Source organism: Cebidichthys violaceus, unplaced genomic scaffold, assembly GCF_023349555.1.
Source record: "Cebidichthys violaceus isolate CVI_PGR_0920_01 unplaced genomic scaffold, fCebVio1.0.p SCAF_2, whole genome shotgun sequence".
NCBI classification, from domain to species: Eukaryota; Metazoa; Chordata; class Actinopteri; order Perciformes; family Stichaeidae; genus Cebidichthys; species Cebidichthys violaceus.
This window is the reverse complement of record NW_027176372.1, coordinates 17,245,503-17,272,843: the sequence shown is the minus strand read 5'-3', so window position 1 is coordinate 17,272,843 and position 27,341 is coordinate 17,245,503. Positions and strand designations below refer to the sequence as shown.

The window sequence follows — 27,341 nt, the reverse complement described above, 5'->3', positions numbered from 1 at the left end:
CATCTTCATGCATTTGTGCTCACCCTGCCTTTCAGTCAGTCCAAACCGGGAGAGGCTCCAGCCCCTGATGTAAAGTTTTAGAGCGATTCAAATATAAAAGGACAGAAATTATGTGGGTGTTTTTGGAATGAGACCCACTATTTTGTATAGGATTAGGAGGCCCACATTAGGAACTGACAACCATCAGGACAGAGACATGGTTGGAAAAGCTGATACAACGGTCTCTACTGAGTCAGGAAGGGACCGCTGCAGCCACAAATAGAAATAAAGGATAATCTTGCTTAGCATCAGCTAAAAAGAAACATTTCCATAGTGTGTGCAAGGTAAGAGGAATATCAAATTTCAGACACATTGCGGCTCTGTCGAAATGTGAGCGATGGGAAGAAGAGTAGAAGACTGCTGAAGATTGCTATTGTATTCAAGACGGTTGTATTTCATGCTAAAAAAAGTTCACTGAGACTGAGACTGCTAATTCCATTTATTGCCAATCAACTAAAGGTCAAACTTCTAGCTTTTTTCTCAACAGCATCTTAGTCTTCATCAAAGGACAAAAGCTCCAGAATAAAGCTACCTATAGTAAGTAGACCTTAAAGTAAGATTTTTTTATCTAACTAGTATTTCAAAGAGAGCAAACTCAACACACTCAGGAAACAGTGAGGTGCATTTCAAAGCTCCTGAAAAGCTTTTAGGGCCAGATTTTAAACTTCTGCTTGTCTAACAAATTTGGAAGTTTTTAACTTTTTTTAACTTGTTTTGTTAAGTTTATTCATCTTGTCTACTTTTTCAGAATTGTACAGTCAGATCTCTCAACATTAGCATTGCAAAATATGGATGATGTAGAGGGAGATGTGTATATTCACAGAAACAAAATGCACTGAGATGGGGGGATTTGACACCGTCTTTAGTGTAATGTGCAAATATAAATAATTATAAAAAGGGGAAAACAGAAGCACATTGTTCCAATCCTTCCTCCCTCTCAGGCTTCCCACCTCTAATCCCAATTCTTTACACTCTCTTTTCCTTCTCATGTAAAATCCACTCCAATCTTTGGAATACCCCACTCCTTTACTATTCTACTGCAGTTTTTATTCTTCTCTATTTTGACTGAACCTCTCTCCTATCAGTGCCGTTATCCCTTTACAAGCCTTTCCAAATCTTATGATATCCCTTCTTTTGATCCGCCTCTCTATATACGTCTCTCTCCTGTTACCTCTATTCCTCCTTTTCAGTCTCTGTCTTGTCCTGAATTGACTTGTTTTTTCAGCTTTTGTTCTTATCTGCAATGAATGAGCGCATTTTAGAGCCGATTAGGTTGTGAGGAAATCAACAAAGAGCTGTAAATTAATTCATGGTCATAATCAGTGTTGTCACTAACTAGTGAGCATCATGTGCAAACAAATGGCTGGATTTTGTTAGAAAGCTCCTCAAGGTGAGGGCAAGTGAGGCCAAACAAACAGGAAGAAGGTGAACTTTGTTCCACAACTGATGTGTGTGAACTGTGAAGCCACAAATATAGCTTTTTGTTCGAGGTGGCATCTGAAAATCGAGAACCGTGCAAATAAACTCATGCACCCAATTATTCTCTCTCTCACACTGTCTGTCTCACACACACACACACACACACACACACACACACACACACACACAATTCAGCTAGGCGATTCTGTCCCATCTGAATATTTTTTACTGGGTCAATGTGTTCAGATGAGGCTTCCAAATACACTCATCAGACACAAGCTATCCAAACACAGAGTGCCTGAGGGACCGGCTCTCCCTCTCCCTTTCAAACAGACACACACACACACCTCACAGACGTGCACACACACACCCCAAAGAAAAAAAATAATCATGAAAGGTATTTTAGGCAGAGCACTATGTGGCCACCTCTTACATCAGGGTGTTTTAGTGCCCCTGATGAGCTCCGCTAAACCCATGCAGGATGAGTGACTGTCCAACACACACACACACACACACACACACACACACTTTCAACTGGTAGGATGAAAGTATGCAGAGCTTTGTCTCTTTCTGCCATGATACTCTACCATACTTATGTAGATTAGATAATCTATTATCATGTCAGATGGGATTTCAGCACTATTATGCTTTTGGGAAACCCACAAATTATGTCACCAAACTTCCTATAGAGACACAGGCCCTAGTAAAATAACTGATTGGAAAATCCTAAACCTATTAGTTTGAGTAATTATTGGCAATGTTGATGTTCAACATATGCTTGATGTGCATATATTGAAAAGAAAGTAGCAAACACCATCCCACACAGTTGCACAAATCAAGGTGGCACCAAAAACTTGTGCTACAATCCTTCAACTGTCGCTTCAAAAGAAAACAGTGTCCAGTAAAACGTATCCATTATTGGTATGTGTGCTTGATTGGCAGGTGTCTCAGCCGCAGCTATGTCTGTTCTGCTTACTGCAGGTTCCAAAAAGTGACATTACAGATGCTTCTATCTGGTTTCAGATTCTGTTTTTCACAACAATAATCTTGCCTGCTAGACAGACTCTGAACACAGGGTTAACATGGGACCTCTAGTGATACCTGAAGTTCCCAATGATGTGGTTTGAATCCTGATGTAAAAACAGCGAGAACACGACAGAGCTGTGGTGACAACAGGGTCGGGATGATAAGACCAGAAGTAAGTTTGTAGCATTTTGGAGGATGAATTGGCAGAAATAAATTATAATATTCATAGCTATGTTTTCGTTAGTATATAATCACCTGAAACTAAGAATTATTGTGTTAGCTTAGAATGAGCCCTTCATATCTACAAAGGGAGTGGTCCTCTTCACGGGGTCTGCCAATTGTAGTATAAGTAGTGCTATAAGGGTTATGGATGGCCTCTGAGCGAGGCAGAACACCATTTAACACCATTTTGCACTTGACGGCTCATGTTACCACAGTCTTGGAAAGGTAGGAGTGAGAAGAGGGGTATTTATTTGGTAGTAATATGCAAACACACTGTTAGAAACCATCAAATCCTACACACTGTACCTTAAAAAAAGAGTTTACTTCCACATTAATTCACATGCTGACAGCAAGTTTTTTCTTTTGAGGCCCAGCACTAACATGGAAAGAATACATTGTGAAAAGAAACCCTATTATTTTGAGTAATCTTGTGGTAAGCATGCTTGCTAAATCTTGAAAAATTGATGAAAAGAGCCAAGTCTATTATCCGGTCTGGAACATAACAGGGCACCGATCCCAGAATGCTTTGGGACAGAAGGACCAGAGTTATGAACCTGGTGGATGAATAGCGCTGCACAAAGAAACCGCTGACAGACCGCCACTCCCTGAGGGCCTGGACAGTCAACACCACGACAAATGCTACACAGCTACAGCCATTCTGATGCAAATATCTTGTGTTAGTGTTTGTGTGAGAGAGTACGGGAGAAACAGAAAGAGAAAAATACATAACACTGCATTTACACAATACAATGGTGATGTGGAAGGAGCGATATGATGAAAGCCAAACTCCCACAGTACATTTAGTTTGTCTGAACAATACACACACTAGAACAAAAGGTATGAACTTGGAGTTTGCAATCATGATTCACATAATAATTAGTTTATGTAAATGTTGTTTAAAAAGACAGAAAGTGGGCGCATGACCAAACTGAACCTTAATTTAATTTGATCCTCATATCATTTGGGACTTTTTTTTTTTTTAACTTAACCAAAAATAGAGCAGTAGATAAAACACTCAGGTACATGACATACTGACATGTTTGATTTACAGATGGCAGTTGTGCAGCAGTCACTTAGTCTTATACAATATAGTATATATTATATAAAAACCTTTAAATGGGTGTCCACTTCATCCATTTATCTCTCTTTTAGATTATGGCAAATACCTTGATAACTGTCATTTAACTGTCTGCAAGAATCCCAAAGTGAAAAAAAATAATGGGACTCAACAAAGTGTGTGTGTGTGTGTGTGTGTGTGTGTGTGTGTGTGTGTGTGTGTGTGTGTGTGTGTGTCTGAAAAGTGCCTTGTGTTTTATTCATGATTGTGAGAAACAAAACATAAGAGGATACTTGCATTGGCTCCATTGTTACTGTACATGGATGCATTCACATATGGGAAGCTTACACAGGTCTGACTCTGAAACTAACCAAGTGTACAGCAATTCAAATTAAGGTCACTTCTACATTGGCCATGGTCTAGCGCCTCGTTATTTCTCTATCAATCATTTGACAAGGGGAAGAGTCATGGGAGGTCAGCAGTGAAGTATCCAGATGTTCAGCAGCTTTAAACCTGCATCTTAAACCAGGTGGCTAGCTCATTGCTTAACCTGTTTAATAACACAGACAGAGAGACGGGGAGAGATGGAGAGAGAGACAGAGACATGAGAGTTGATAACTGTAGGCAGAAAAATGAGGGCAACAGATTGTAAAAGAAGGGCAGGGAGGAGAAAGATGATCTAGAGAGAGGTGAAAACGAAATGGAGGTAAGGGAAAAGCCTAGGCATCCATGTGTCCTTAAAATGCTCTGAAAGTACTGAAGAAAATCCCTTTAATCATGTTACACAGCTTTCTAATGATGCCTAGTTTTGAACGTTAAAACTTCAGACATAAGTTTCAGAGTTTTAATTACACAAGAGCAACCGGAGACCAGGACGGATTTAATATATCAAACATGTCAATCAATTCCCTACCCTTTCATATATATCTGTAGGCGTTCATTTGCTATGTTCATGCCATGCTGCTTTGTCTTCAATTCAATTCTAGTTGGCAATATAAAAAGGCTCAAATCTGAAACCTGCAACCACTAAAACAGACAAAAAGGAGAAAGAAGGGCAGCATGTCATTGTCAAGAAGTAATGTACAACATCAGTAATGAAGAGGAGTAAATGGGGTGTCAATCAGACACGAGGGGAAGAGTGAACAGAGACAGATTAGAGAAAAGGAGACCACTGTGATGAAAGTAATCCTGAAAAGATCAATTTTACATAACCGATTACAACCCTCTAACCCGTCTGCAGTCGAATAGTAATGTTTTTCACATCTTTGTGCGACTCTTTGTGGATTTCTCTGTAAGTAAATGGGTCTCTATGAGCACATACACATGCTCATTACCACTGTGTGTGTGTGTGTGTGTGTGTGTGTGTGTGTGTGTGTGTGAGATGCTTAAAGCAACTGACGAGTCACAGGCCCATCCATAAGCACAACATCTCCAGCATCATGTGACAATCTACAGTGGTGAGCTGGGTTCACAGCGTATGGTGTTGTGTGTTAATGGAGTTTTGGACGGGTGGCTTCATACACGAGATTTATAATCTATGGTCGAGGACTCAGAGCTCTAAAACCACTGGAGGTTTAATCCTAATCCAGGAGCTAAAACCTTCGTTGTGTTGCAACCCTGAGGGTGTGTCTACCACATCCATACTTCTACGCCATGTTGAGCACAATCTAACATGCCTTGCACGTCTTTCTAGAACTAAAACCGTTTCAAGAAAGCTCCAAACTTTTTACAGGAACTGTTACTGTATGTAAATTTAAGGTATCCATACACAGTTTCCCGTTCTAAACTTTTGAGGCATAATAACCATTGTAGCGGTGTCAGTGAATGAACAGCAGCACTAACCATACTTTAACACATGACTGAAATGCTGAACAAGGGAATAAAAAGATCATTTAACATAAACTTTGTGATTAAAGATCTTAAGAGTCTGGGGAAGTAGTAGGTATTGCTGACAGTGGAAAAAATAAGAGGCAAGCAGACTGTGTCTGCAAGAGAAAAGGAGAATAAATGAAAGAGACAGCGGAAGACGCCGAGGGAGATGAGGCGTTGCATTGAAATCAAGCAGATATTATTTCAATATCTGTGCCAGGCAACTTCACTCTTACCAGCGAGGGTCAGGAAAATACATTCATTGGAGGGTATATGTATTGTGTTTTTGCTGCACCTGAATACGGGGCTGTTTAGTCTTTTACGTTTAGTTTTGACCAAAATAAAAACCGCCCGAGGAGTGTCTACACAGCTGTTTGCAGACCAGAACGTCCCAAAGTCATGTTTCTATTTCAAGGGAACTGAATTGTCCTATCTTGTCTTGTGTTTCCCTTGACAGATTAAAGCTGCTTATCAATGGTCCAGTGAATGTAAACATACTCTGCTTACAAGCGGCTAACTGGTTCTTTAATCCCCTAGTCTCATGTGACTCGCCATGACATCCACTGTTAAAAAAAAAAAAAAACATACTCAAATGCAAATTATTTCACAGAAAGTTAATTTAAAGCTGCTAAATACAAAATTGTGAGTATTTTTTTATTAGGGATGCACCAATCCAACTTTTCCAATACCGATAGCTGGGCTTTGGGTAGTGTCCGATACCAAGTACCGATCCGATACCAGTGTTTGATCAATAAACTGTATGCCTCACTGTGTGACGTGTCTCCCCCTGTGTAAAACTCACTCAAGTTGGGAAGCTTAACAGAACACACATATTTGATTGGCTGAGTAGCGTCACCTGATGTGATTTACAACGCATGTAATTGGTCGGTGTGTTTCCTGGACCGCTGAACGAGTGCCGTAAAGGCTAGAAAAGCAGCGCCGGTTAAAATAGAAGCGCTCTGTCAAAATTTCAGAATTCTCAATATTTATCGTTTTAAGTCCCGGTCCAGATACAACAGCATCTGCGTCCGGATCCGGACCGCAGTCCGCCTATTAGTGACCCCTGGTCTATTGTCACCGATACCCGATCCAGTCATCTGAGACAGTATTGTACCAGTGTCAGTATCTCTGATGCCTTTAGTCTGGACGACGTCATCTGCTGTAAACGCCGTTTAAAAGCAGTGCAGAGCCAGTGGGGCTCGCTCCCATGCCCTGAAAGTATGCAGAGCCGGCCCAGCAATGCAATAACAACACACACAGAGAGAGCGACTTCATTCTCTGCTCAGGTAGAGATTACTCCACCATATCTTTATTTAGCAAATAGTTGTTTGCTGATATATTAATGCTCTGAATATTTTATATTGCTCCTTTAAAAGACTGAAACTTTCTCGCCCTTTGTGAATGGTTCGAGAGAATTAAAAAAATATATGATATTTAGACTCAGTGCTAAATGATATGAGTTGTGTAGCTTTATATATGTGTTTTGCAGCACCTTCGCAACTTTCAAAGCAGACAGGACACATTGTCCCACTATGAGACAGCAAAACTGTCCATGAAAGACATTGCAAGCCTCCTGTCAAGGGTTAGCATGCAATACGTTCTTTTATCTCTCCCTTCAGTCTTTGATATTCAAGCCATTCCTCCCCTCCTTGTTCCCAACACGTTGACCAGTGACTGGATCGTTACAATGATCTGAAGAAAGTGGAAGGTTGCAGCTTTGATGTTTGCACATGGTGTGCACACGCAAATACTGTATGCACATATATATGCATAGAGGGTTTGAAGACATATCTTCAGCAAAGCCGGTCACAGACCGACAAGCAAACAACCCAGATGTTACAGCTGATGATGCTGATGGGATGGAGCTTAGGAGAGAATTACAGTCATGCATGCACATCTAATTGCACAACAATGATCAAACATTAACGCACTGATGCATAGAGTGTTTGAAAAAAACTCATAATGTAATAAATGCCCTTTTGTAAATGTTTAGAAGTGTACCTTTTTAAGGAAACCAAACTGAAATAGAATCAGGGTGCAGAAAGAGGTGGGTTTTGTGTATTTAATTCACATTTGTCACCCAAAGATTCAGAAAATGTTGTTGAATAAAAAAAAACATTTGGTGACACTATAAAAAAAAACATTATTGTGACTTAATGATTTTTCAAAATCATGAATGTCTTCATCTTCTTTACCTAAGGCTCATGCACTTAGTGAAGGAAGTGCCTTAAAAGAGAAACAAACTAAAAACGTAATCACTTTTCCTCAAACCTACCTTTGAAAAGCATGGCCGCGCAAATATAAAATCCAAACGAACATGGTCCCCAAAACTTCATCCTGGCACCGCTCTGTGGACTCCGCCGGCCCCCGGCAGCGAGCTCTCGGTGTCGGCTAGACAGGGAATCAGCTCCGGCTTGGCGCTGGTGTGAACATGAGGCTGGGGAAAGACGAAGAGGAGGGAGACGGAGTGTGTGAGATAGAAAATACTCACAGAACAGATTGAGTGTGGAGTTGAGATTGGCGCGTTCACGCCGCATCACAAAACACATTCCCTCACACAGTGCTGCACGGGGACGCGCGTCCGAGCTAATAGCCAGAAATATGGCTGATAAACACTTCACAGGTAAAACAAGCGGGGACAAAACATCTGATAGAGACGGTCACTTATAGAGAGTTGCAGCAGAATATTAAATTGCGAATGTATTAAGACCTCTCCGTGCTTGTTTTTAATTTTCTCCTAATTTAATCCTTATTTCCGGTGTGATATTTAAATCCTTAAACTATTCATGTTTTTCGTTTTAACTCGCCTTTTCCAAGAATGTTGACGTTAGGGAAAGCTCAAGGCTACTAACTTTAAACAGTTTTGTGACTCGGGCCCTCACCTGTCTCCAACCCGTGCCCACCTCCGTTATAGATGAGAGCGTGCAGCAAGGGAGCGTGTGACGTCCACGGAGAGCGCGTGCATGGGTGCATCGTGGGTGTGTGTGAATCCTGCCCTACTCGCATTTGAATTCCCTCATCTACCTGTTGTCAAACTGCATTGTGACTTTTATTGATGGTCAACTTGAAATAAAAATGTCTCATTATTAGTATTAGATGCTTTGTTTATGTATTTCTAGCATGAAGGTGTGTGACCAGGACAGTATGCTTGCAAGTTTTTAAATATAAAGCAGTGCCATGGAGAGGTTTTCTGCTTTATGGGATTCGAATTTGATTTAAACTCTAAAAATATTTCTAGTTTGTAAAATCACTTTGATGTTATTTCTGCTCTCATCAATGTTCTTATTAAAACAATAGATCAATTTAGTATATAGTGATACAGGGGTCGCTTGTGAGGAACCCACAGAGAACTATCACCTTGCAGCTCTAAGGATCTTTTTATTCTTTTAGTCTTTCAAAGCATTGTTTTGGTTACAGCCAGAACTTATCTTATTTCAGTCTCGCTGCTCCCATCAGCATGTTCACAGCCACAGCAGTCAGCTGTTTTCAGCTCTAAAGATCTGTTAAGCACAGTATGCCACCTGCCCAGCAGCAAACGGCAGACAGACAAAGTTAGTGAGGTTGGGAATATAGCGCATCATTTTAAGGAAAACAGAATAAAGGAGAGTACATTGGACTTACATTCATTACAACAAAGACACAACTCCAAATGATAATGTTGCTCTGTTTCTGCTGGATGTGTAAACAAGCAATGGTTTGCAACCACAGTCACCATATCTAAATTCATATTGTGTCAACGTTGTGTTTACAGCTTGATGAGCTTTCCCCGAGGCCAAAAATCAATTAATGCTGCTTTCATCAGAGATAATGCTTAGAGTCACACTTACATACAAAAAAAAGACAAAACTCCTCTTAGTTTTTCTCAACATTGGTCACCAGGCCAGAGACTTCCAGCCCTTGGAGTCGGCGCACATCAACACCCATTCCCCTCTCCCACAGTTGTAGACTATCAATTTATAAAAGTGATGATGCAATTTTCCACTTCCCGGTTTTACAAAGAGGTTCATCAAATGCATTTTTGTCGTATTTGTCACCTTTTTGTACCAGCGAGGCTCATAATCAAACGACCCATTTATTTCAGTCCATAAATAATTTCAGTCAGAAATCGGATCCGACGGGCGCTGAGAACATTTGCACAAATGTGCAGCGTTCCCCCTCATGAGTCCCTTTCTCTCCCCCTCTCAATGGAACAGGGGCGGATCATCTAAGAAGCAATCCCGTGCCAGTGGTATTAGACCACTTCTTCCAATTTTTATACCCCAGATGTCTACGTCTCATGGAGTGTCATTGAGGTGATTTATGCTGCTCGATGTGATTTGGTACTGAATGCCATATCTGTCTGTGTTGTTGGGCCGACAGCCGCCGTGGGCTCAGTGCAACCGTAGTAAAGTTAGAAGCCAATGCCATTAAACTAATCCTCATTTAACCAAGGAAACCATATCCAGCCAACTGTGAACTAAAAGCTAAAGGTTGTGTTAAAAACAACCAATGAGTCCACTGAAGTTTAATGAAGAGCTGTCCATTGTGCTGAAATCACCAGCAGCACGGTTCTGTGTCACCAGCAATAATTTGAAAATGAAAAGTGTATCAATGTAAACAAACAATAAAAACATTATGAAGAAATCCAAAATGATTCACTTTTTTCCGCTCCAGAACTTAACATGATTACATCATGTTAAGTTCCAATTCAATTGGAACTTAACATGGTTCCTGCATTCCAATATACAGCTTGCAGAAGTTTTAAACTGACGTGGAAATCAAACGTTACATGTAAATGACAAAAATAAGTTTATTTTTGTTAACAATAAAGACAGGCTTAATAGAAACTTCACATTTAACTGTGGATCACATTTTTAGGTTTGATGCATATGTTAAAAATGTTAACTGCTGAGCCCCTTGTCTCTTTTAGCCAAAACTTAGACAGAAACAGAGATCGACTGAGATCTGGCCTCTCAATTCTTTTTTACCACGTATTTAATTACCAGGTAAAAATGCAAAGCCAGAACACTTCTCAGAAGCACCTCAGAGGTTTGGCTGCAGATGCCAGCAAAACTATTTGTTTCAACATCGGAGATCAAAGAAAATATAATACATAAATAGTTTGAAAAAAGTCCTGTCATTATGAATCTAAATACACAATGTAAATTTTTAGCCTCTTAATACTGAGCTGGAAACTACAATCCGTCCACCCGTATCCAAATAAGGACAAAGAGGGAATCTGCATCACATTTTGGCTTTCCTAAATGCACAATCCACTGATAGGAGGTGAGCAAGAGAGGAAAGCGAAAATATTGGGAAGACCAGAGGGAGTTGTTAATTCTTTATCTTTTATAAATGAGAAATGTTCTGCTAATGGATTTAAATGTTGTGGAGCTTCTTTCCAGTCTGTCACTGTCCCCTTTTCCCTCTACATCCATCTTGTCTCCTTCTACTACTTAAAACAAACCCAGTGAACACGTAATTGCCCACACCAGAGACAGTGCTACATTGTTTTGCTTATATGTAGACATATGTGAACACCACACGAACAAAAGTTAAAACAGATAAATGACAATGACAAAATCAAAAGTACGACATTTTGAATCCTTTATTTTGTTAAACACTCTTCTCTCCCCCTTTTCCAAATCAAATATTTGAAATATCCCCCTGTCCCAGCAGGGTGCATTTGTGTGTGCGTGTGTGTGTATATGTGTGTGTGTGTGTGTGATAGAATGGGGTCAGATGAGTTTTAGTTTTGTCTGAGTCTCTACCTTTGATGTGTGGAAGATGCAAAGCTTATACTGTGGCAGAAAGCACAAGGGTCCCAGAGCTATCTAAGGTGTGTGCATGCTTTGGGTTTCTGCATTTGTGTGTGTGTGTGTGTGTGTGTGTGTGTGTGTGTGTGTGTGTGTGTGTGTGTGTGTGTGTGTGCGTGTGTGTGTGTGTGTGTGTGTGTCTGCAATTGTGCATTCATACTTGCACACGTGACAAATGAAAAATGTTATCTAAGAAACAATGAATGTGAAGCTTTATCTGCTCTAATACCTGCTGTTGTTATAGGTTATCTGTGAATATCCACTCACATGAAGAAGTGCATCTTGGTCCTCCCTAAAAACAGCTCCTCATCATTTGTCCTGCTGCCAGCCAGCCATTTGTCTCTGTTACACTGCCGAGGTGGCGACTCAGTTCATAATGGGATGTCAAAGAAAGGTCAGACCTCTCACACACACTAAGGAGTTTACTGTGGAAAAGGTCAGCAGTGGACACAAGGGTGAGGAAGAGACACAGAGAGGCACACAAACACAAAACACACAGAAAACAAGAGTGCATTGTGTGGGTGGACATCAATGTGGGATCAAAGAAAAGTCTTTATTCTCAGAATTACATGCAATGAATTACCCTCACACTTTTTTTATACACTTATGTTCATAAATAGAAGGAGTTTAAATCATGAATGAATTGTATTCTGTTGGACCTTTTGTTGTTGTCTCTCTGCATCAACTCTTATCTCCTCAGCTTTTAGGTGGTCATTCTCGTGTGGCTGCGTCTGTGTAGATTCTACATCACACGAATAAATTCACATGAAGCCTCCTGCTCATACTTTAAAGGATGGGAGCTTTTAATGCAGCACCTTCAAAAGTAGACCCAAATTAATACTCTTGGGACCTGCTTTGAAAATCCAAGCAAGCCTTTCTTGATTCAAATACGAGGCTTTAAATCCCCTTCTCTTAGGTAACCCTACATACACATGCGTATTTTGTTCATGGTTAATTGTAACACATATTAAACATATTAAAGTTTTTATTTCATTTTTGTAAATTCTGCTCCTGATTTCAGGCCCACAATTTACTCTGCTCACTTTCTTTTCTTTCTTTTTTTAGCAAAAGAAAAAATAAAGGATTTATTTAATCCAACTTCCAAAACATTCTGAAAAGCAACAAAGATAATCCCATGTGTGTCACACATCGGTTGAACGCCTGGAGCAGAAGATGAGAACTGTCTACCAACGAATGTGGTTAGAACCCCACCCAGTGGAATACATGTTGATGTACACAAAACTATTGTATATTACTAAACACACATACAGTATAATAATTCTTCCATGGCCACAAACACATGTCATACAATCAAGATGATGTATTTATGTCAATGCAACATGTTTCTGTGTCTGAAAAGTCAAACACAAAGAATTAATTAATGTGGTGTCAGTGAGTTTGAGGAGGGATATAATGCAACGCAATAGTATCTGTATAGTGGGAATGATGATATAATAATGTGTTTATTCTTAAAAGCACATTTTAAAACAATTTACAGCAACAAAAAAAATCAAATACCAACAGTTACATTAAGGAGGAACAAACAAAAAAGCAAAAATGCATATGTGTGCACATTCTGTGCAGTAAAGCTTAGTTTGTTTCAGATAGGTCTTACTGAATTACTTTTTTATTGATTGATACACAAGATCGCTGCGGACAAAATATGTTGACTGGAAAATACTGTATTTTATTGGGTTTGCTAAAATCAAGAGCTTGTTTGTCGACAGACTGTTCGTCCAGACAGGAACGTCTTTATGTTGACAGTGTGTGTGTGTGTGTGTGTGTGTGTGTGTGTGTGTGTGTGTGTGTGTGTGTGTGTGTGTGTGTTCTGGTGGTTACCTAGGTGGTCGGCCTGATGTCATTCACTCCTCTCTGGTTCCTGGTAAACATCTGTGAAGGAAACTCTTGTTCACTTTCACACTGAGATGAGAGATTCTGAGCTCTGAAGACACTCAGACGTTGACCTCATCAACAGCACAGCGCTCAGACAAGTTTCTGGAAAATCTCACATTTTGCTACTTTTTTGCTTACTTCACTATTTGTCTCTCTCTATCTACCTGTTATTTATTGAGTGAAGGTTTACACAAGTGCCAAATGGAAGCGGTTGTTTTTCAAAACATTTGAATGCATACATTATACTTTACTATAATTTTGGATTCTGGATTATCTACAAACATTATCAACAATTCAACATGTGCATTTTTTTTCTGAAAACACTTTTTTGTTTTTTGTTCTCATCACTTTCCTAAAAAATGTGTTGACTTTGTTCTAATTGTAATTTTTTTTTATTGTTAAAGAATTACTTTTACTCTGACTTGTAACTCCTTACTCTTGCACGCTGAAAGTGTTTGACGTCTCTTTTTAAAATACATGTATCTGTTTTCAGGGGTTTTCGCCGGCCCGTCATTCATGAAGGAAGAGGAGGCAAAGCGATTCATCAGGATACTGGGATCCACACCACTCTCAGGACCAGTGGGGTTACACCGCTCAGGACCAGGTAACACTGCTCTGTGTGGTGTGAAGACATATACAATAAGCCAGTTTGACCATGATTTATAGTCAGTTAATGCAAAAGTCAATACTTTTTCAGCCGTTAAAAAGGTATTTCTATCACAAAGTGTCTTCTTCCTTAAAATAATTAAAAAAATGGACATTTCATTTTCCATCCTAAGTAAATCTTGCTTGTTGTGCTACTGGAAATCAGATTTGATTTAATGAGAATTTATTTCAGTTCTGGGGGGGAAATCATGTTTTATGTTATTTTTTTATGTTATGTTTTGCATTCTGTGTATTTCTCTAAAGGAGATGTTTTTTTTTACAGCGCCCTGATTTACCACTAGGTGGCGCAGTCACTTCACCCTTTTCATCTCTATATTTTTAGTACTTTTCTTTTTTGTTTCTTTGTTTTCTGTGACATCTGTGTGACTGGACAGTCTCACATTTTGATGATATTATGGACGATTTTAATTTCCAATGGAACAGAGGTAAGTATGGCTTTAATCACAAGAAATAAAGCCTCATGTATTTAAACCAACTAGTGCGATAAAGTACATTTGAACAATACAAATACTGTACCTTTGAGGATTGTGCCATTTCAAGATGTCCATTCATTCTTAATTTATTTATTACACTATATATTGTGTTGCTCAAAATCACTGCAGTGACAAAAATATAGCACATTTTGTGTTTGAAGAGGGTGAGAAACACAATAAAAAGTCCAAACTGTTCAGATGCAACATCACGCATTAGAGCTCTTAATGTCTTTATTCCCCTAAAGTATGCTGATGTCTTCAAAGATTCTTCAAACAGATAACAGGTTGTCGCATATTTAATGAATGTGTAAGGTAGTTCAAAGGTTGTTGGTACCTTGAGAGAATAAATCATTTATTTTTCTTACAATATACTAGTAAAAAGAAGTTACAGTAAGTAACTTATTAGTGACATGTAAAATGAACATATTGTTGAAGTGTTAGTTTGACATTGTGGATTTCAGATGGTCGACCACATACATCAAATTAAAGGCAATGTCAATTAGAAAGATAAAACAATAGAGAGGAAGTCGTCTTTGATGCACATAAATTACGCCAATGATGAAATATGTAGTGAATCATCTCTTTTTTGATGTTTCATTTAATTTGAGCTTGAATACCTTTCTAAAATGACCACTATGTGTAATCTAGTGCATTAATAGCTGCATGCTACTTAAATCCATCATGATCCACCAAATCTGAATGTGTTGAATTTCAATTTTTATGACTTTGCCTGAAAAGCAATACAGGTTGCATTCATTTTCACAAAGATTGTCTTATTTCTCTAAAAGCAAAGCATTATATTATCATAATAATTTGAAATGTGGTATAATGTGCATAACATGTATACATAAAATGACTTAACGACATAGAGAACATTTTACACAGTGGATCTCTAGAGAAGTCAGAGAGTCAAAGTTATCCTTTACAAAACACCTGAAGTGGCTTCTTTTTGCTCAGTGGTAACAAATGCTTTGTAGATTCTTGAAGGTTGACCGTCAGTTGCCTGTGAAAGTGGTGTTATTGTCTAGTTTGAAGGTGGATCCTCACTTGCAATTGGAGGAGGGATTTTGAAAAACATGTACAGAGCTGGAGTGAAGATGAGGACAGTGCCCAGTATTGAGACGGTGAGAAACGCCCACAGGAAGATCCTGTCTAACACCTGAGCCACAAACTTCCAGTCCTGTACCACCTAGAAAATAGAGGAAATGTGAGATGGTATGACTGAAACAAATATAAACATTGAGCCCTTAGAGCCATTCTAATGATTAGCTAAATCTTTCCTAATCAAGTTAAACCCACCTCGCGGATGAAGTGCTCCTTGCGGATATGTCTGCTGATGTAGCGCACTGAGTAGACAGCCTTGTCCAACATGGTCGCCCAGGCCTCGTCCTCCTTCCCCTCAGAGGTTGTCTGTCCGTGGGCTCCGCTGTTTGCCTTCTGGCCTCCTTTCCGACCTCCAGAGCGGGGCTTCAGCTCTGGGCTTTCAGGAGCCAGCTCTGGGTAGTGGTAGTGGTCGATGTGCCCCCGCATGCAGAGCAACCTCGGCAGCTTCTGAAGGAAGAGGTTACGAACCCACGGCGACATGGGGTGGTAGGTGGCTGAGGAGCGGTGGTGCACGTTGATGACAAAAACAGTGACGATGATTGAGAGTGTGACAAAGATCATGATGAACAGCAAGTACTCTCCAATGAGCGGGATCACCTTAGAGGAGGAGGGAATGATTTCTTCTATGACCAGGAGGAACACAGTGAGCGACACAAGCACAGAGGTGGAGAGCGACAGCTTTTCTCCTTCGTCCGAGGGAAGGTAGAACACCAGGACGGTCAGAAAGGACAAACCCAAACAAGGGAAGATTAGGAAAAGTGTGTAGAACAACGGCAGCCTCTTCAGAATGAAGGAATACGTGAGGAAGGGGTACGAATACATGTCGTCCTTCCTGTTCCCTCTGGCTCCAGTGGCATTTAGGATCTGCCACTCCCCATTATCGAAGAAGTCCTTCCGATCTACCTGGTTGTCTCTCAGGACCAGGTCCACCATGTTGCCATCATATGTCCAGGAGCCAAATTTCATGGTGCAATTCTGGCGGTCGAAAGGGAAGAAGGTGACGTCCATAGTGCAGGCGGATTTGTAACTAGCAGGTGGCGTCCAGGTGATGACGCCGTTGAACTTGACAATGGCTTTGGTCATCAGGGAGCCCTCGAACCGCCCATCAGCACTGAAGGAACGTGGAACAAGAAGCCTGTTACGCATTTTTTGTGGTTTGATTTTTTTTTTAACTATTTGTTACTGAAAATTAATTGAAAAGTAGCTCTTTTGATCATAACTCAGTATTACATAACTGTTATTTTAGTGTGTAAGATTGCAGCTAATATGAGAATATTACGATGTGGCTACATCTTGAAAATGAGATTCTATACATCAGTGTATGAACTTTTTGTTGCTGCACTTTTGTGTCTTAGTTATTTAAGTTTCACATGAAGGTAATGGTCGATCAGTTTGCCACATTAAAGCTGCCTTACTTCTCATAGAGGACGATGTCTGGGAGCCAAATATTTTCAGAGGGGACTCTGATGGAAGTGATGCCTCCGTATTTGTCTGGATTCCATCGCAGCTTATAATCGGTCCACTCCTGGTCAACAAAAACACAAGATCGTTAGTCCTCCACTAAACAATGCTGAGTTTTAGTTTGCATTTATAGGTCTCACAGGTCATGAAAGAATGTTAATAAGTTCTTGTCCCTGGAATTGGATCACATCCACCAGAGAATCATGTTATACACAAAACAACAACAAAATACTTAAATTGAATAAATATTTCAAAGGGCTTGTTTAGAGGGAACTCCTTTTTCAATTGTTTGTATGTACAAGAAAAATCAATGCCTTTTAATCAAATTCTGTTCAGTCAATTTAATGCTATTTGATAATATTTAAATACAAAAATGATTTCCTGTGTTATACAACCAAAGGTATTTATATTTATCCGACAGAACAGAAACAGTGTTGGCCATGAAGAGTGCTGAACTTAGTTTACAAAATGTAGACTGTAAAATACACTAGCTAATATCAATCACTATCAATACTATCATGTTCCTTCATATAAAACTATTGCAGTGTGTACAACTATTAGGTTGTCTTCTCCTTGACCTTTGTGGATATGAATGGTATTAATAGTAAGTATTTCACCTCAGTTGTTTTTTATGTCTTGCTCACCTGCCACAGCCAAACGTTGGTTGTCATTAGCTGGTTCTTCTCATCCTAAAACATACAAAGACAACAATAATATTAAAAAATAGGAGAAATACCTCAGCAGCAAGATAACTTATGTGTAAGTTATGGCACATGATCAAAATAAAAAAAGGGTTTACATATCCCCAAAATTAAAAATGTGATTTAATAAACCTTCTATCACTCCCAACGTTACTGTCAAGTCTTTAAAAACCGACCAAGATATAAAGAAGTGAAGGTGACTGGGAATGAGGCTCTGATATTTCCCACTTGTCCAGTGCAGATATTGTTAGTTTGAAATAATCTAAATCAACAATGTCAGTTATGTTCACATGTTTATCCCTTCAAATAAAAAGTAAGAAAATCTCCTGCATTTTGGGGGTTGTATCTAATGTCTGATCTGGGTGCTTCCATCACGATATTAGATTTGATTAGTGGACAATATGAGAAGCTTGTTTGAGAGTAAACGAATCATCCGTTTCCCCTGCCATGACATCAGACAGAATCTCATTTACCTGTCTCTGCCACTTCCTTAGTAAACAAGAAAAAGAAACATAAAACCAGAGGTGGGTGCAGTGAACCCTGAAGCTGAAACAATATAAATGCAGTCGGAGGTAAATAGATGAAGACAGGAATAGAGATAGGAGAGTGGTTAACACAGGCTTATTTCCACATCACTGGAGGTGAGTTTGAAAAAACAGGGGGAAGACTGAGAGCAATAGACTTGAGAGAAAGAAACAGTAGAGAGAACACAAAGATGCAGCTGTTTAGTTGTATCCAGACCAGGCCACCGCTGTCAGACTGAGTTGAATGGCTTCATGATCACATAGAGCAGAGGTGAACCATAATCTAATACAGAGTCATGTACAGTAGCAGCCCAGAGACGCTCAGGGGACGGACATAGAGTAGTGTAGCAGAGCTGCTGTGTCTCTGGTTAGCCCTCTTTACTGCTCTCTTTCCCAAATTCCAACAGATCATTCACCTACATCTTTCTTCTCTGCAGTGCTATAGGGGGGCTTTGTTTAATTCATCACTGATTGTCTTTGCCCAGCACATGTGTTCGGTGAAAGGATGAAGAGCTAAATCTAAACCGGTTGAGATGAATATTTTAAGCCGAGAACAGCGGCTCCTCCATTAGAGTCCTCCATTTTCTCTTGGACACCTAAACCATCTGAGCCTATCACAGCCAGCCTCTGAAATATTAAAGGAACACTCCAGAGACAGAGACTGTGTGGTTGTAGATATGAAAAGTGTTCCAGATCTATTTCAGGACCACAGAAAGCTCCACACTGTCAAGCTGCCAGTGGCCTGTTTGTTCTCAGTACCACAGACAGCGACACAGCTCGGCACGCGAGAACCAACCACATCTAACTCTGGTTCTCAGTGAGAAAAAAACCTTTGTTCTTTTTGATATTGTTCTATGTGTGTAAACTCATTCTATTATTTTGACGGATAAACCTGGAAATTTTCTATGTTTTTGTTGTTGTCAACTCCAAATACTTTGTGACTTCACCACCATGTCTTTGGCTCTCAGTCCCATGCCCACTGATTCCTAACGATGACATAAATCTTTAAAAAAATTGGTCACTATATATACACAAATTATTATTTTAAATGAAAATAGTTTAAATTAAAGGGTAAATGATTTCCTAAAACATCTGATTCTGATACTGTTGAGCAAACTTAAGCTAAAAAGTAGTAAATTGTTCATTTGCTGGAGATTATTTACAGATTTGGTGCACTAGCAAGTAATATCTGACAGCTGGACAGTTTATGTGGGATTTACTCCAAAAAAATAAATAGAAAAAGCTATATCAGGCTTTGACTCCACAGATAATACTGACGCACGGGATCTATTCATTGATGCTTTTGGTGTTTTCATTTGACTTGTTGCCAATAATAAAAATATGGAATGACCCCAGACTCATCTTTTAACATCCGCGTCATGATGAGGTTAAATATACGGTTCAAAATAAAATGTTTGTTTCGACAAAGTGTTGAGTTTAAAAATATATCTCCCAAATAAATTCAAAACTAGAATGAAAATATTCCCATTCTATACTGTATGTTACAATTATATTAAACATCTAGTCACTGAAGTTGTAACATGCCTATGTTGAGCAAAATGTAGAAAAAATTATGACATGGGTGAATACATTTCTATGGGATTGTTTAGTCAATAAACCTACTGTACTATAGGAGCGTGACTAGCTTTTAAACAAACAAAAAAAGAAAACTTTTTGGGTTTTGTGGAAAACTCAATGTGTGCTTGTAGTTTATATCCACTAGTGGGATCCAAACTACAAATCTTGTCATGAAAACAGAAGTGCATGGATATGTGCTTGTGACTGCAGGTGTGTTCTCACCACATCAACCAGCTGGGAGATCTTGAGTCCGAAGCGTACCCTCACAGTGTCGTTGACATGCTGGATGGGCCTGACCCAGCGCTGGTAGCCTTGGAAAAGGTTCCTCAGGAGGGCGTCCTCCATCTCCGCCAAGGACACAAACTCATTCGGAGCTTGAACAAAGAGGAGGAGTGTGGATTAAAAACTGTTCATGAATTAACAAATGCTTTGTGTTAGTTGGGGGAATCAAGTAGAATAGAGTTGAGTAAAGCTTTCTCACAAAGAAAAACACAAACAAAGAAAAGAAAGCAAAAATCTGTACTTTCACCGTCATTTGAGTGGAGAGCATTGGAAAATAGACAAAGACAACTATCTTCTAATCACTGTTGTCGAGTTTGTTTTTTTTAATCATCCTAAAAACATAAGAGTGAGGTTACTGTCTTTTAAGTAGGTCAAAGGTACAGTCTGAGAGTAAACTACAATTGGCTTGGCAGCAGTACTTTGACATTCAAAACTTTCTTCTTCCTCATTCCTCACTTCCTCATACTTTGAAAGTATGTTTCAGCTCCATGGACTGAGATGGATTTACTGTCAACACTGTAAAGTAAATTTAACTCACTAAATCATCAAATGTGTTCCTTTATGTGAATCATGCACAACACAAGGAGAACACAATTAGCAAACAAACGTGTTTTGAACAAGTTGTTTCTCTTCAAATCCAGCCAATCTTCATCCAAAAAATTGCAATTTGCTGGAAAATTCCCCTCACAGCAATCATAACTGTCCAGTTGTGTATGGTCAGGTATTGGAGATATGTCGCACTATAAGGGGGAATTGTATGACGCAACTCTGCACAGTGTCACAAATTGAGGGGGAGGGGTTAGAGGGGTTAGCACATCAGTCAGCCTGAGGCGATATAATGTCTCTGGAGGGACAGATATACAGTAATGTTGACAAGAGACAACTATATATATAATGTCAGACACCAGGGACGTCAAGTGAAAAGGCTGATGTGTGTGGTGAAGAGGAGTGTGGACCTGCGGCTGGTTTCTCTCCTCTGGCTTCACATCTGTCTGACTTTACCTGACTGGACCCATAACAGTATCCACAGAGCAAACATAACGCCACAAAATCAAAGGGTCTTTTAATCCTACTGTATCACCTCTGTCTGTGCTTTCAAGGACTCAGTGAGAGGTGCAGAGAGCTGGACGCTGACATCCGACACCTGTGTTCCTGTCTGTCTGATCAACAATCAGCTTCAGCACAACAGAGCTGGGCCTTTGTTCTTGAACTGAAAAGCTGATAAATCTCAGTGGAAATAACTCTGATAACATGTGATTCATTTTTTAGTTCCAAATATTTGACTTGACTATTGGCATCATAATAAAAAAAAAAATCCTCATATAAGAAGAAAGGGAGGAAATAGTCTATGAGAAATTAATGAGAAACGGGGAAAGTTGCATAATTAACACGGATTCTGTAACAAGCTGCTGTAAAGCACCAACCTACCTTCGGGTATAAGCAATGAGTGAAATTTGCATGTTTATCAGACATGAATGTTACACCACATGGTGGTCTGTCTCTCCAAACATTTGCATGTTCATCAGACATGAATGTTTCACCACATGGTCCGTCTCTCCATACATAAACGATTCTAGTGGATTCCCAAAAATATATATATTTTAAAAAAACACATAAGAGTTTCCTTACCGGGGATGTCGGCGAGGGACAGCGGGCAGAGGAGGAGGAGGAGGACCGTCAACTTCATGATGTCCGACCGAGCGCTCCCACAGCCTCCTGTTACTATCGGCTGTTCAGCAGGAGAGGATGACTACAGTGCACACACCGAGGTGGCACAGGCACCGAGGTTTCCATCAGTTGTGATCAACACCATGAGGAAGAAAAAAAACCCTCCCTCTGCTATAGTTTCACAAGGTGCAGGGACCCGGTGTGAGGGTGCATGTGGCCGCTGTGCGTACACTGTAACTCCGTCACGGGGAGCGGCGGTCAGAGGAGCGGCTCTCTGGAGGAGGAGGAGGAGGAGGAGGAAGAGGAGGAGGAGGAGGAGGAGGAGAGAGTGGGACGGATGCCCGGGTGGGGCTTAGGCGTGGAGTTTAAAAGCCGATCGCAATCGTAAAGCACGTTTTATCTTGTATCTCTGTGGGGTTGCTGTTCTGCTTGTGGCTTTTTATGGTATAATGTGCATAAAAACATTATGCTATTCCTGATCGCGACAATGAAAGGAAACTTTAGGTAGTGCAGTATATTTTATAAAGTCTTGGAGGAACTTGCCCTCATATAATGACTGATGTAACTGCATCGTTTCCTTTTTAGAAGTATATCATTAGGATGTGATGTCATTGTAGTAGCGTGTAGAGGGCTGTATGTCCACCACTAATAAAGTACTAGCCCACATTCTAACTGGCAGATATAGTGAGATCAGCTGCGTATTTAATGTCACCGTCACTGCTCCTCCACTGGAGAGCGCTGCTAGGAACACTTACACAGGACATCATGCCGTTAGAGGGGACATGACAGGAGAGCACTTTTCTGACATTTAAAGATTCCCTCCAGCTACAATTTAATCTGTGGTTTAGAAATTACAGAGCAGCCATGAAATGGAAAAAAACTATTATCCCAATTGAAACTCATGTTTGTTCTTACGGTATAAGGTGCATGGTTTATGTGTATTATACTTTACCATGATATGAATCATGATAGTCATTCAACAGGACTACTTTGGCTAGAATCATATTTACTGTTACCAATTGTGGCCAATATGTGATACTGTATTGTCCTCTACCTGACAACAGGTTTTTAAATTAACAGTATTTTACAGCGTCAAATTATTTTTTCACCGTAATTTTCTCCATGACACACATCAAAGAAAAGTCTGATTATTTAAATCAAGTTGCTTTATGGATATTGAGTAGATCTACTTAAAACACAAGTACTCAGATGCTTCAGTACAAAATAAATAATGTCAGAACTGGCCATGGAAAAAGTCAGTCAAACCTTAAATGCTGATCTACTTTCAAAGTGCATCACTCAAACATTTAGCCTAACTATGAAACACCATTCACCTTTTACATGCCCATAGAACCAGCCAAACAGCACACACCCAGGATGCATTTCTTTGTCAGTGTACATGCTTGTATCACACCTATAGACATGAGCAAAATGTGAGAGGGTAGTGAGAGCTGAGAGCACAGACTCATGGGAACATCACCAAAGACCAGAGTGTATCTATTTGTGAGGTGTTGTTGTCAGTGCAGCAGGTTGAGCGACCAAATGCTTCATCACAATTATGTAACGCTTTGGTCTTTTTTGTCATTCCTATCATTCTAGTCTTTTTTTTTCCTAATTATGACACAAGTGACATGTAGCTAGCACTCAAAAAGGTCTAATTCACACACAAAGACAGAGAAAGATAAAGAAAAAGAGGAGAACAGGAAAAAGAGCACTGAGAGCAATGCAAAGTCATTTACATCCCCCACACAAATCACATAAATCACACTTCTGACGAAGAACTGTGCAACCAACTGACTTCTAAGAAAATGCAGCAAATGTTTAGTTGAAGTGAGAAACAAGCCGTTGATAGAAATAAATACTGTTTAGTGTATATGAGCTTAGCAGCTTTCTGTATTCAATAAAAGAAAAAACTGACCAAAATATTGGTTTTAGCAATCAACCAAGCAAACACACACCTGTTCAAAGAGGCGCAACATACGCAGCAAACACACACACTGAGGAGGAAAATCAGTAATAGTGTGGATTCCAGGTTCAGGATCATGACTTAAAAACCTTCCTCCTCCCATTTGCATGTCACATGAACATGCCAAAACATACCTTAATGGTAAATCTAACATCTGGCCAGTGGACAACAGTTAAAAATCAGCCCAACAATTGCATATTTACAGCATTGTTGATTAATGTGCTGTGTCCCCGTAAAGATTGATGAAGGTAGTAATATTGAAACGTGCGAATAGTTTAAGTTTTATGTGCAGATACTCTGAGAATACACTTCTGAAAATTATGACTCGCACCAACACAATTTAGTTTGTGCTGCTTTTAAAGCGGTGGAGAACTTAATTTGAAACCCTGACAAGAAGCAATTTCCGGGTTCCTCTGGAAGTCTACAAGTTCCTTGTCAATAGTTTTCAGTGGGACTTTCTAGTTCTAGTCAGCAAAAACTTTTGATACACAGGTGGGTCTGTGGATTATAATTATAGGACACCATTTCTGGAAAGAGGTTTCAAATACAGAAAGAAACCTGTGCAACTTTAAACCTGACAAATAAAAGCACAACCTCTGCATAGATTTTGTGATTTGGTTGAAATGACAATAAGGGTTATGAGAATGAATGCAGGCTAGTTCCTCACTACAGTAAGGTAAACATCTAACACACTAAATCTAGACGCACATACTACACACACTCACACACACACACACACACACACACACATACACACACACACACACACACACACACACACACACACACACATACACACACACACACACACACACACACACACACAATATGCATATATTTTGAAGTTAACCAGGCATGAAACACACACTTTTTTTTGTATTTTATTATTCACTCTCTGAATGTCATACACTCCCTCTCTCCTCCTCTGTGGGGTGAAGTGACGGGGATAACGGGAGGCTGATTATCACAACGAAATTATCCTGATTTTCTGCTCCACTTGGAGCTGTGGGGCGGGCAGCTGCTGCCTCTGAGATCGTCCCGTCCGCCTCTAATCATTCGGAAACATAAATTCTCGCGGGCTGGAAACCTGCCGGTCCCTTCCCAGACGGATGTGGGCAGCTGCACGGTGTGTGAGTGTGTGTGTGTGTGTGAGAGAGAGAGAGAAGACAGAACGGGAAAGGAGAATACATTTTCTACATCTGTGTGTGTGTGTGTGTGTGTGTGTGTGTGTGTGTGTGTGTGTGTGTGTGTGTGTGTGTGTGTGTGTGTGTGTTTGCCACCAATAAAGTTTGTTTGTGTGTGTGTGTATGTGTGTGAGAGTTGTTTTTGTTTTCTCAGCTGGTTGTTGAGCTCATAATTAAAGTCTGCATAATTTACTTGCTGCAGAAAAATGTAATAAATGAGAGGAAACACAACAGCCATGTTTCTCAAGGCCTGTGGTTTTGATCTTAATCGGTTTGTCATTTTCAGGATAAAAAAATTGTGATGAAGGCAGGAAAGGCATTCTACAAGGGGAATCAAATCTCACACAAGCTTCAAAGAAAAACACAAAGTCAGCGGTCTCAAACATGCTAATACTATTAGCCCACTAAAGCTACCCCCAGCACTTTATGGGGAAACCCTGATAACCTTATAAGCTTTGGTTCATCAATGGAAGCCAAAGCAGCTTTTAGAGGATGCAAACTTTTTCAAAATGAATCAAACTTTTAAGTGATCTGATGTTAAAATCCCTCACATCAATAAAGCAAGAGTTCAGTTATTTTATATTTTAATCATCATTAAATACCAAAGAACTGCAGAGCAAAATAGATGGAAAGATTTTGGTCAGATAAGAGGGGAAAAGTCCCTGGGGATTTTGTCAAAACTCACAAAAGAGTGAAGAAAATGGAAGAAAAAAAAAAGGGAAAGTGGGGGATTAAGAGGAAAGTGGCTACTCAGCATGAGACCAGTGCATTCTGGGATGGATGACTTTCAGTGTCAAATCAAACGTTAATCATAAGAGAGTTCAATGTCAGTTACAGCTGGTTAGCAGCAAACTGTGCTTCCTCATTCAGCGGACACTCACACACAAAATATTTATTGACCTCTAACACGATACGTCTCACTCTGATTTTGCTTTTGTCTTCATCTGCAATGAGGAGAAAAGGCCACTGATGGTTTGAAACGTAACCCTGCCAGACAGGGTTACTGTCTCCTTCAGATAACATACTGTAGGAATAACCGAGGAGCATGTGTGTGTGTGTGTGTGTGTGTGTGTGTGTGTGTGTGTGTGTGTGTGTGTGTGTGTGTGTGTGTTAGTAGTGTAACAAATCAGGTTTCACTTGAGTCTTTGAAGATATTTTAAACAAAAAATAATTAACTCAAACTATGAAATCAGTTATTTTCCCCTTTAGGGTATAAAATAGACAAAGATAGTGTTATCAAGTATAACAGTTTTTTTAAATGGCAATGCGGGTCATAATGATCTGCTCACTTCTAGTGCCACCATGAGGAGGACAGTTTTGGTTTTGAATACCTCTGCAAATGGTGGATGGATTTCCATGAAATTCAGTAAAAATATACAAGATCCTCTTGAATCTGACTCCCACTGGCTCTTTTTATCTTCTGACTTATCATCTATAGCGTCATCATGGAGGTGAATGTTTTGTTCAGGGTGAAATGTCCCCAACTAATGGACATTGTCTCTTGCACAATCATCAGGGAAAGTTTAACTTTGTCCAATTCTTTGGTTTATGACCAAATACCTGAAGATCTTTTGACATTTAGCTTGGTTCTAATTAGGAAATGTTGTCACTGCTAAACATCAGCATGTTGACATTATCATTGTGATCTAACATTTAGGTCAAAGTGCCTCACAAGTAAAGCTCAAGTGACAGAATCTTTGAAATAATCTTTTGAATCTTTGAAATTTCAGCCTTTTTTCCATTTTTTTTTTTTTTACAAGCAGTGCCTAAAATAAATAAACAACTGCATATCCCTGTTAGGCTGAAATGCAAATGTCGGCTTGACTTACTTGATTGGTTCAATAATTTTCAAATACCAATTTCAATCAACATGACATTCAACAATCAAGACTTCTGACAGCTCTCAGTGTTAATGTACATAGTGTAATTGTAGCCTCTGGCATCTGATGTATGTATGTGAATGAACCCTGTGGGAGACATAATTGATAACGTTGCAATTATTATACCATCCATGTACGTGTGTGTGTGTGTGTGTGTGTGTGTCTGTGTGTGTGTGTGTGTGTGTGTGTGTGTGTCTGTGTGTGTGTGTGTGTCTGTCTGTTTGTCAGTACACTTTAGTCGAGAGCCAGTTGGGAGAGAGTAAATTAACTCTGGCACACCAAAGATGTTGCCATCAGATGTGAGTCAGCTGTGCTTTGTGTGCATGTCTCATCTGTATTTCTACACATATGCATGAGTGTCTTCATGGATGTGTATGTGTTTGTGTGTGTGCTTTTGTGACGTGAAATCTTGACTGTCCACCTGTGTTGGTTAATGTGTAAATATGTATTTGTGTAAATCTGTATTTGCATATTTCCGTCTGTATTTGGTTTATCGGCCTGCAACCAGCATTCTTTGTATTTGTGAGTGTGTGT

At 39.7% G+C, this 27,341-nt stretch overlaps 2 protein-coding genes across 2 annotated transcripts in view; both read right to left on the bottom strand.

The window, feature by feature from the left end:
• The window catches only part of LOC137875543 (neuronal acetylcholine receptor subunit alpha-7-like), a 34,938-nt gene extending 26,888 nt beyond the window's left edge, over positions 1-8,050 (bottom strand). The window contains exon 1 of the mRNA XM_068714895.1: positions 7,908-8,050. Coding sequence (XP_068570996.1) covers positions 7,908-7,968 — 61 coding nt within the window. The 5' untranslated portion in view covers positions 7,969-8,050. The remainder of the gene's footprint in view (positions 1-7,907) is intronic.
• A 6,635-nt stretch (positions 8,051-14,685) lies between these two features.
• LOC137875544 (neuronal acetylcholine receptor subunit non-alpha-3-like) lies at positions 14,686-21,985 on the bottom strand. Its single transcript, XM_068714896.1, has 6 exons — positions 21,739-21,985; positions 20,050-20,201; positions 17,669-17,713; positions 16,979-17,088; positions 15,759-16,674; positions 14,686-15,648 (listed from the first exon to the last, which is right to left on the bottom strand). Exons 1-6 carry the CDS (start codon positions 21,794-21,796, stop codon positions 15,484-15,486), a joined length of 1,446 nt encoding a protein of 481 aa, XP_068570997.1. The 5' UTR covers positions 21,797-21,985; the 3' UTR covers positions 14,686-15,483.
• Positions 21,986-27,341: the final 5,356 nt, after the last annotated feature.

Coding starts and splice junctions, on each gene's coding strand:
- LOC137875544 (XM_068714896.1), bottom strand. CDS start 21,796: ATGAAGTTGACGGTCCTCCTCCTCCTCCTCTGCCCGCTGTCCCTCGCC. Junction 17,714..20,049: donor TCTCCCAGCTGGTTGATGTG/GTGAGAACACAC, acceptor TGTATGTTTTAG/GATGAGAAGAACCAGCTAAT. Junction 16,675..16,978: donor GACATCGTCCTCTATGAGAA/GTAAGGCAGCTT, acceptor ACGTTCCTTCAG/TGCTGATGGGCGGTTCGAGG.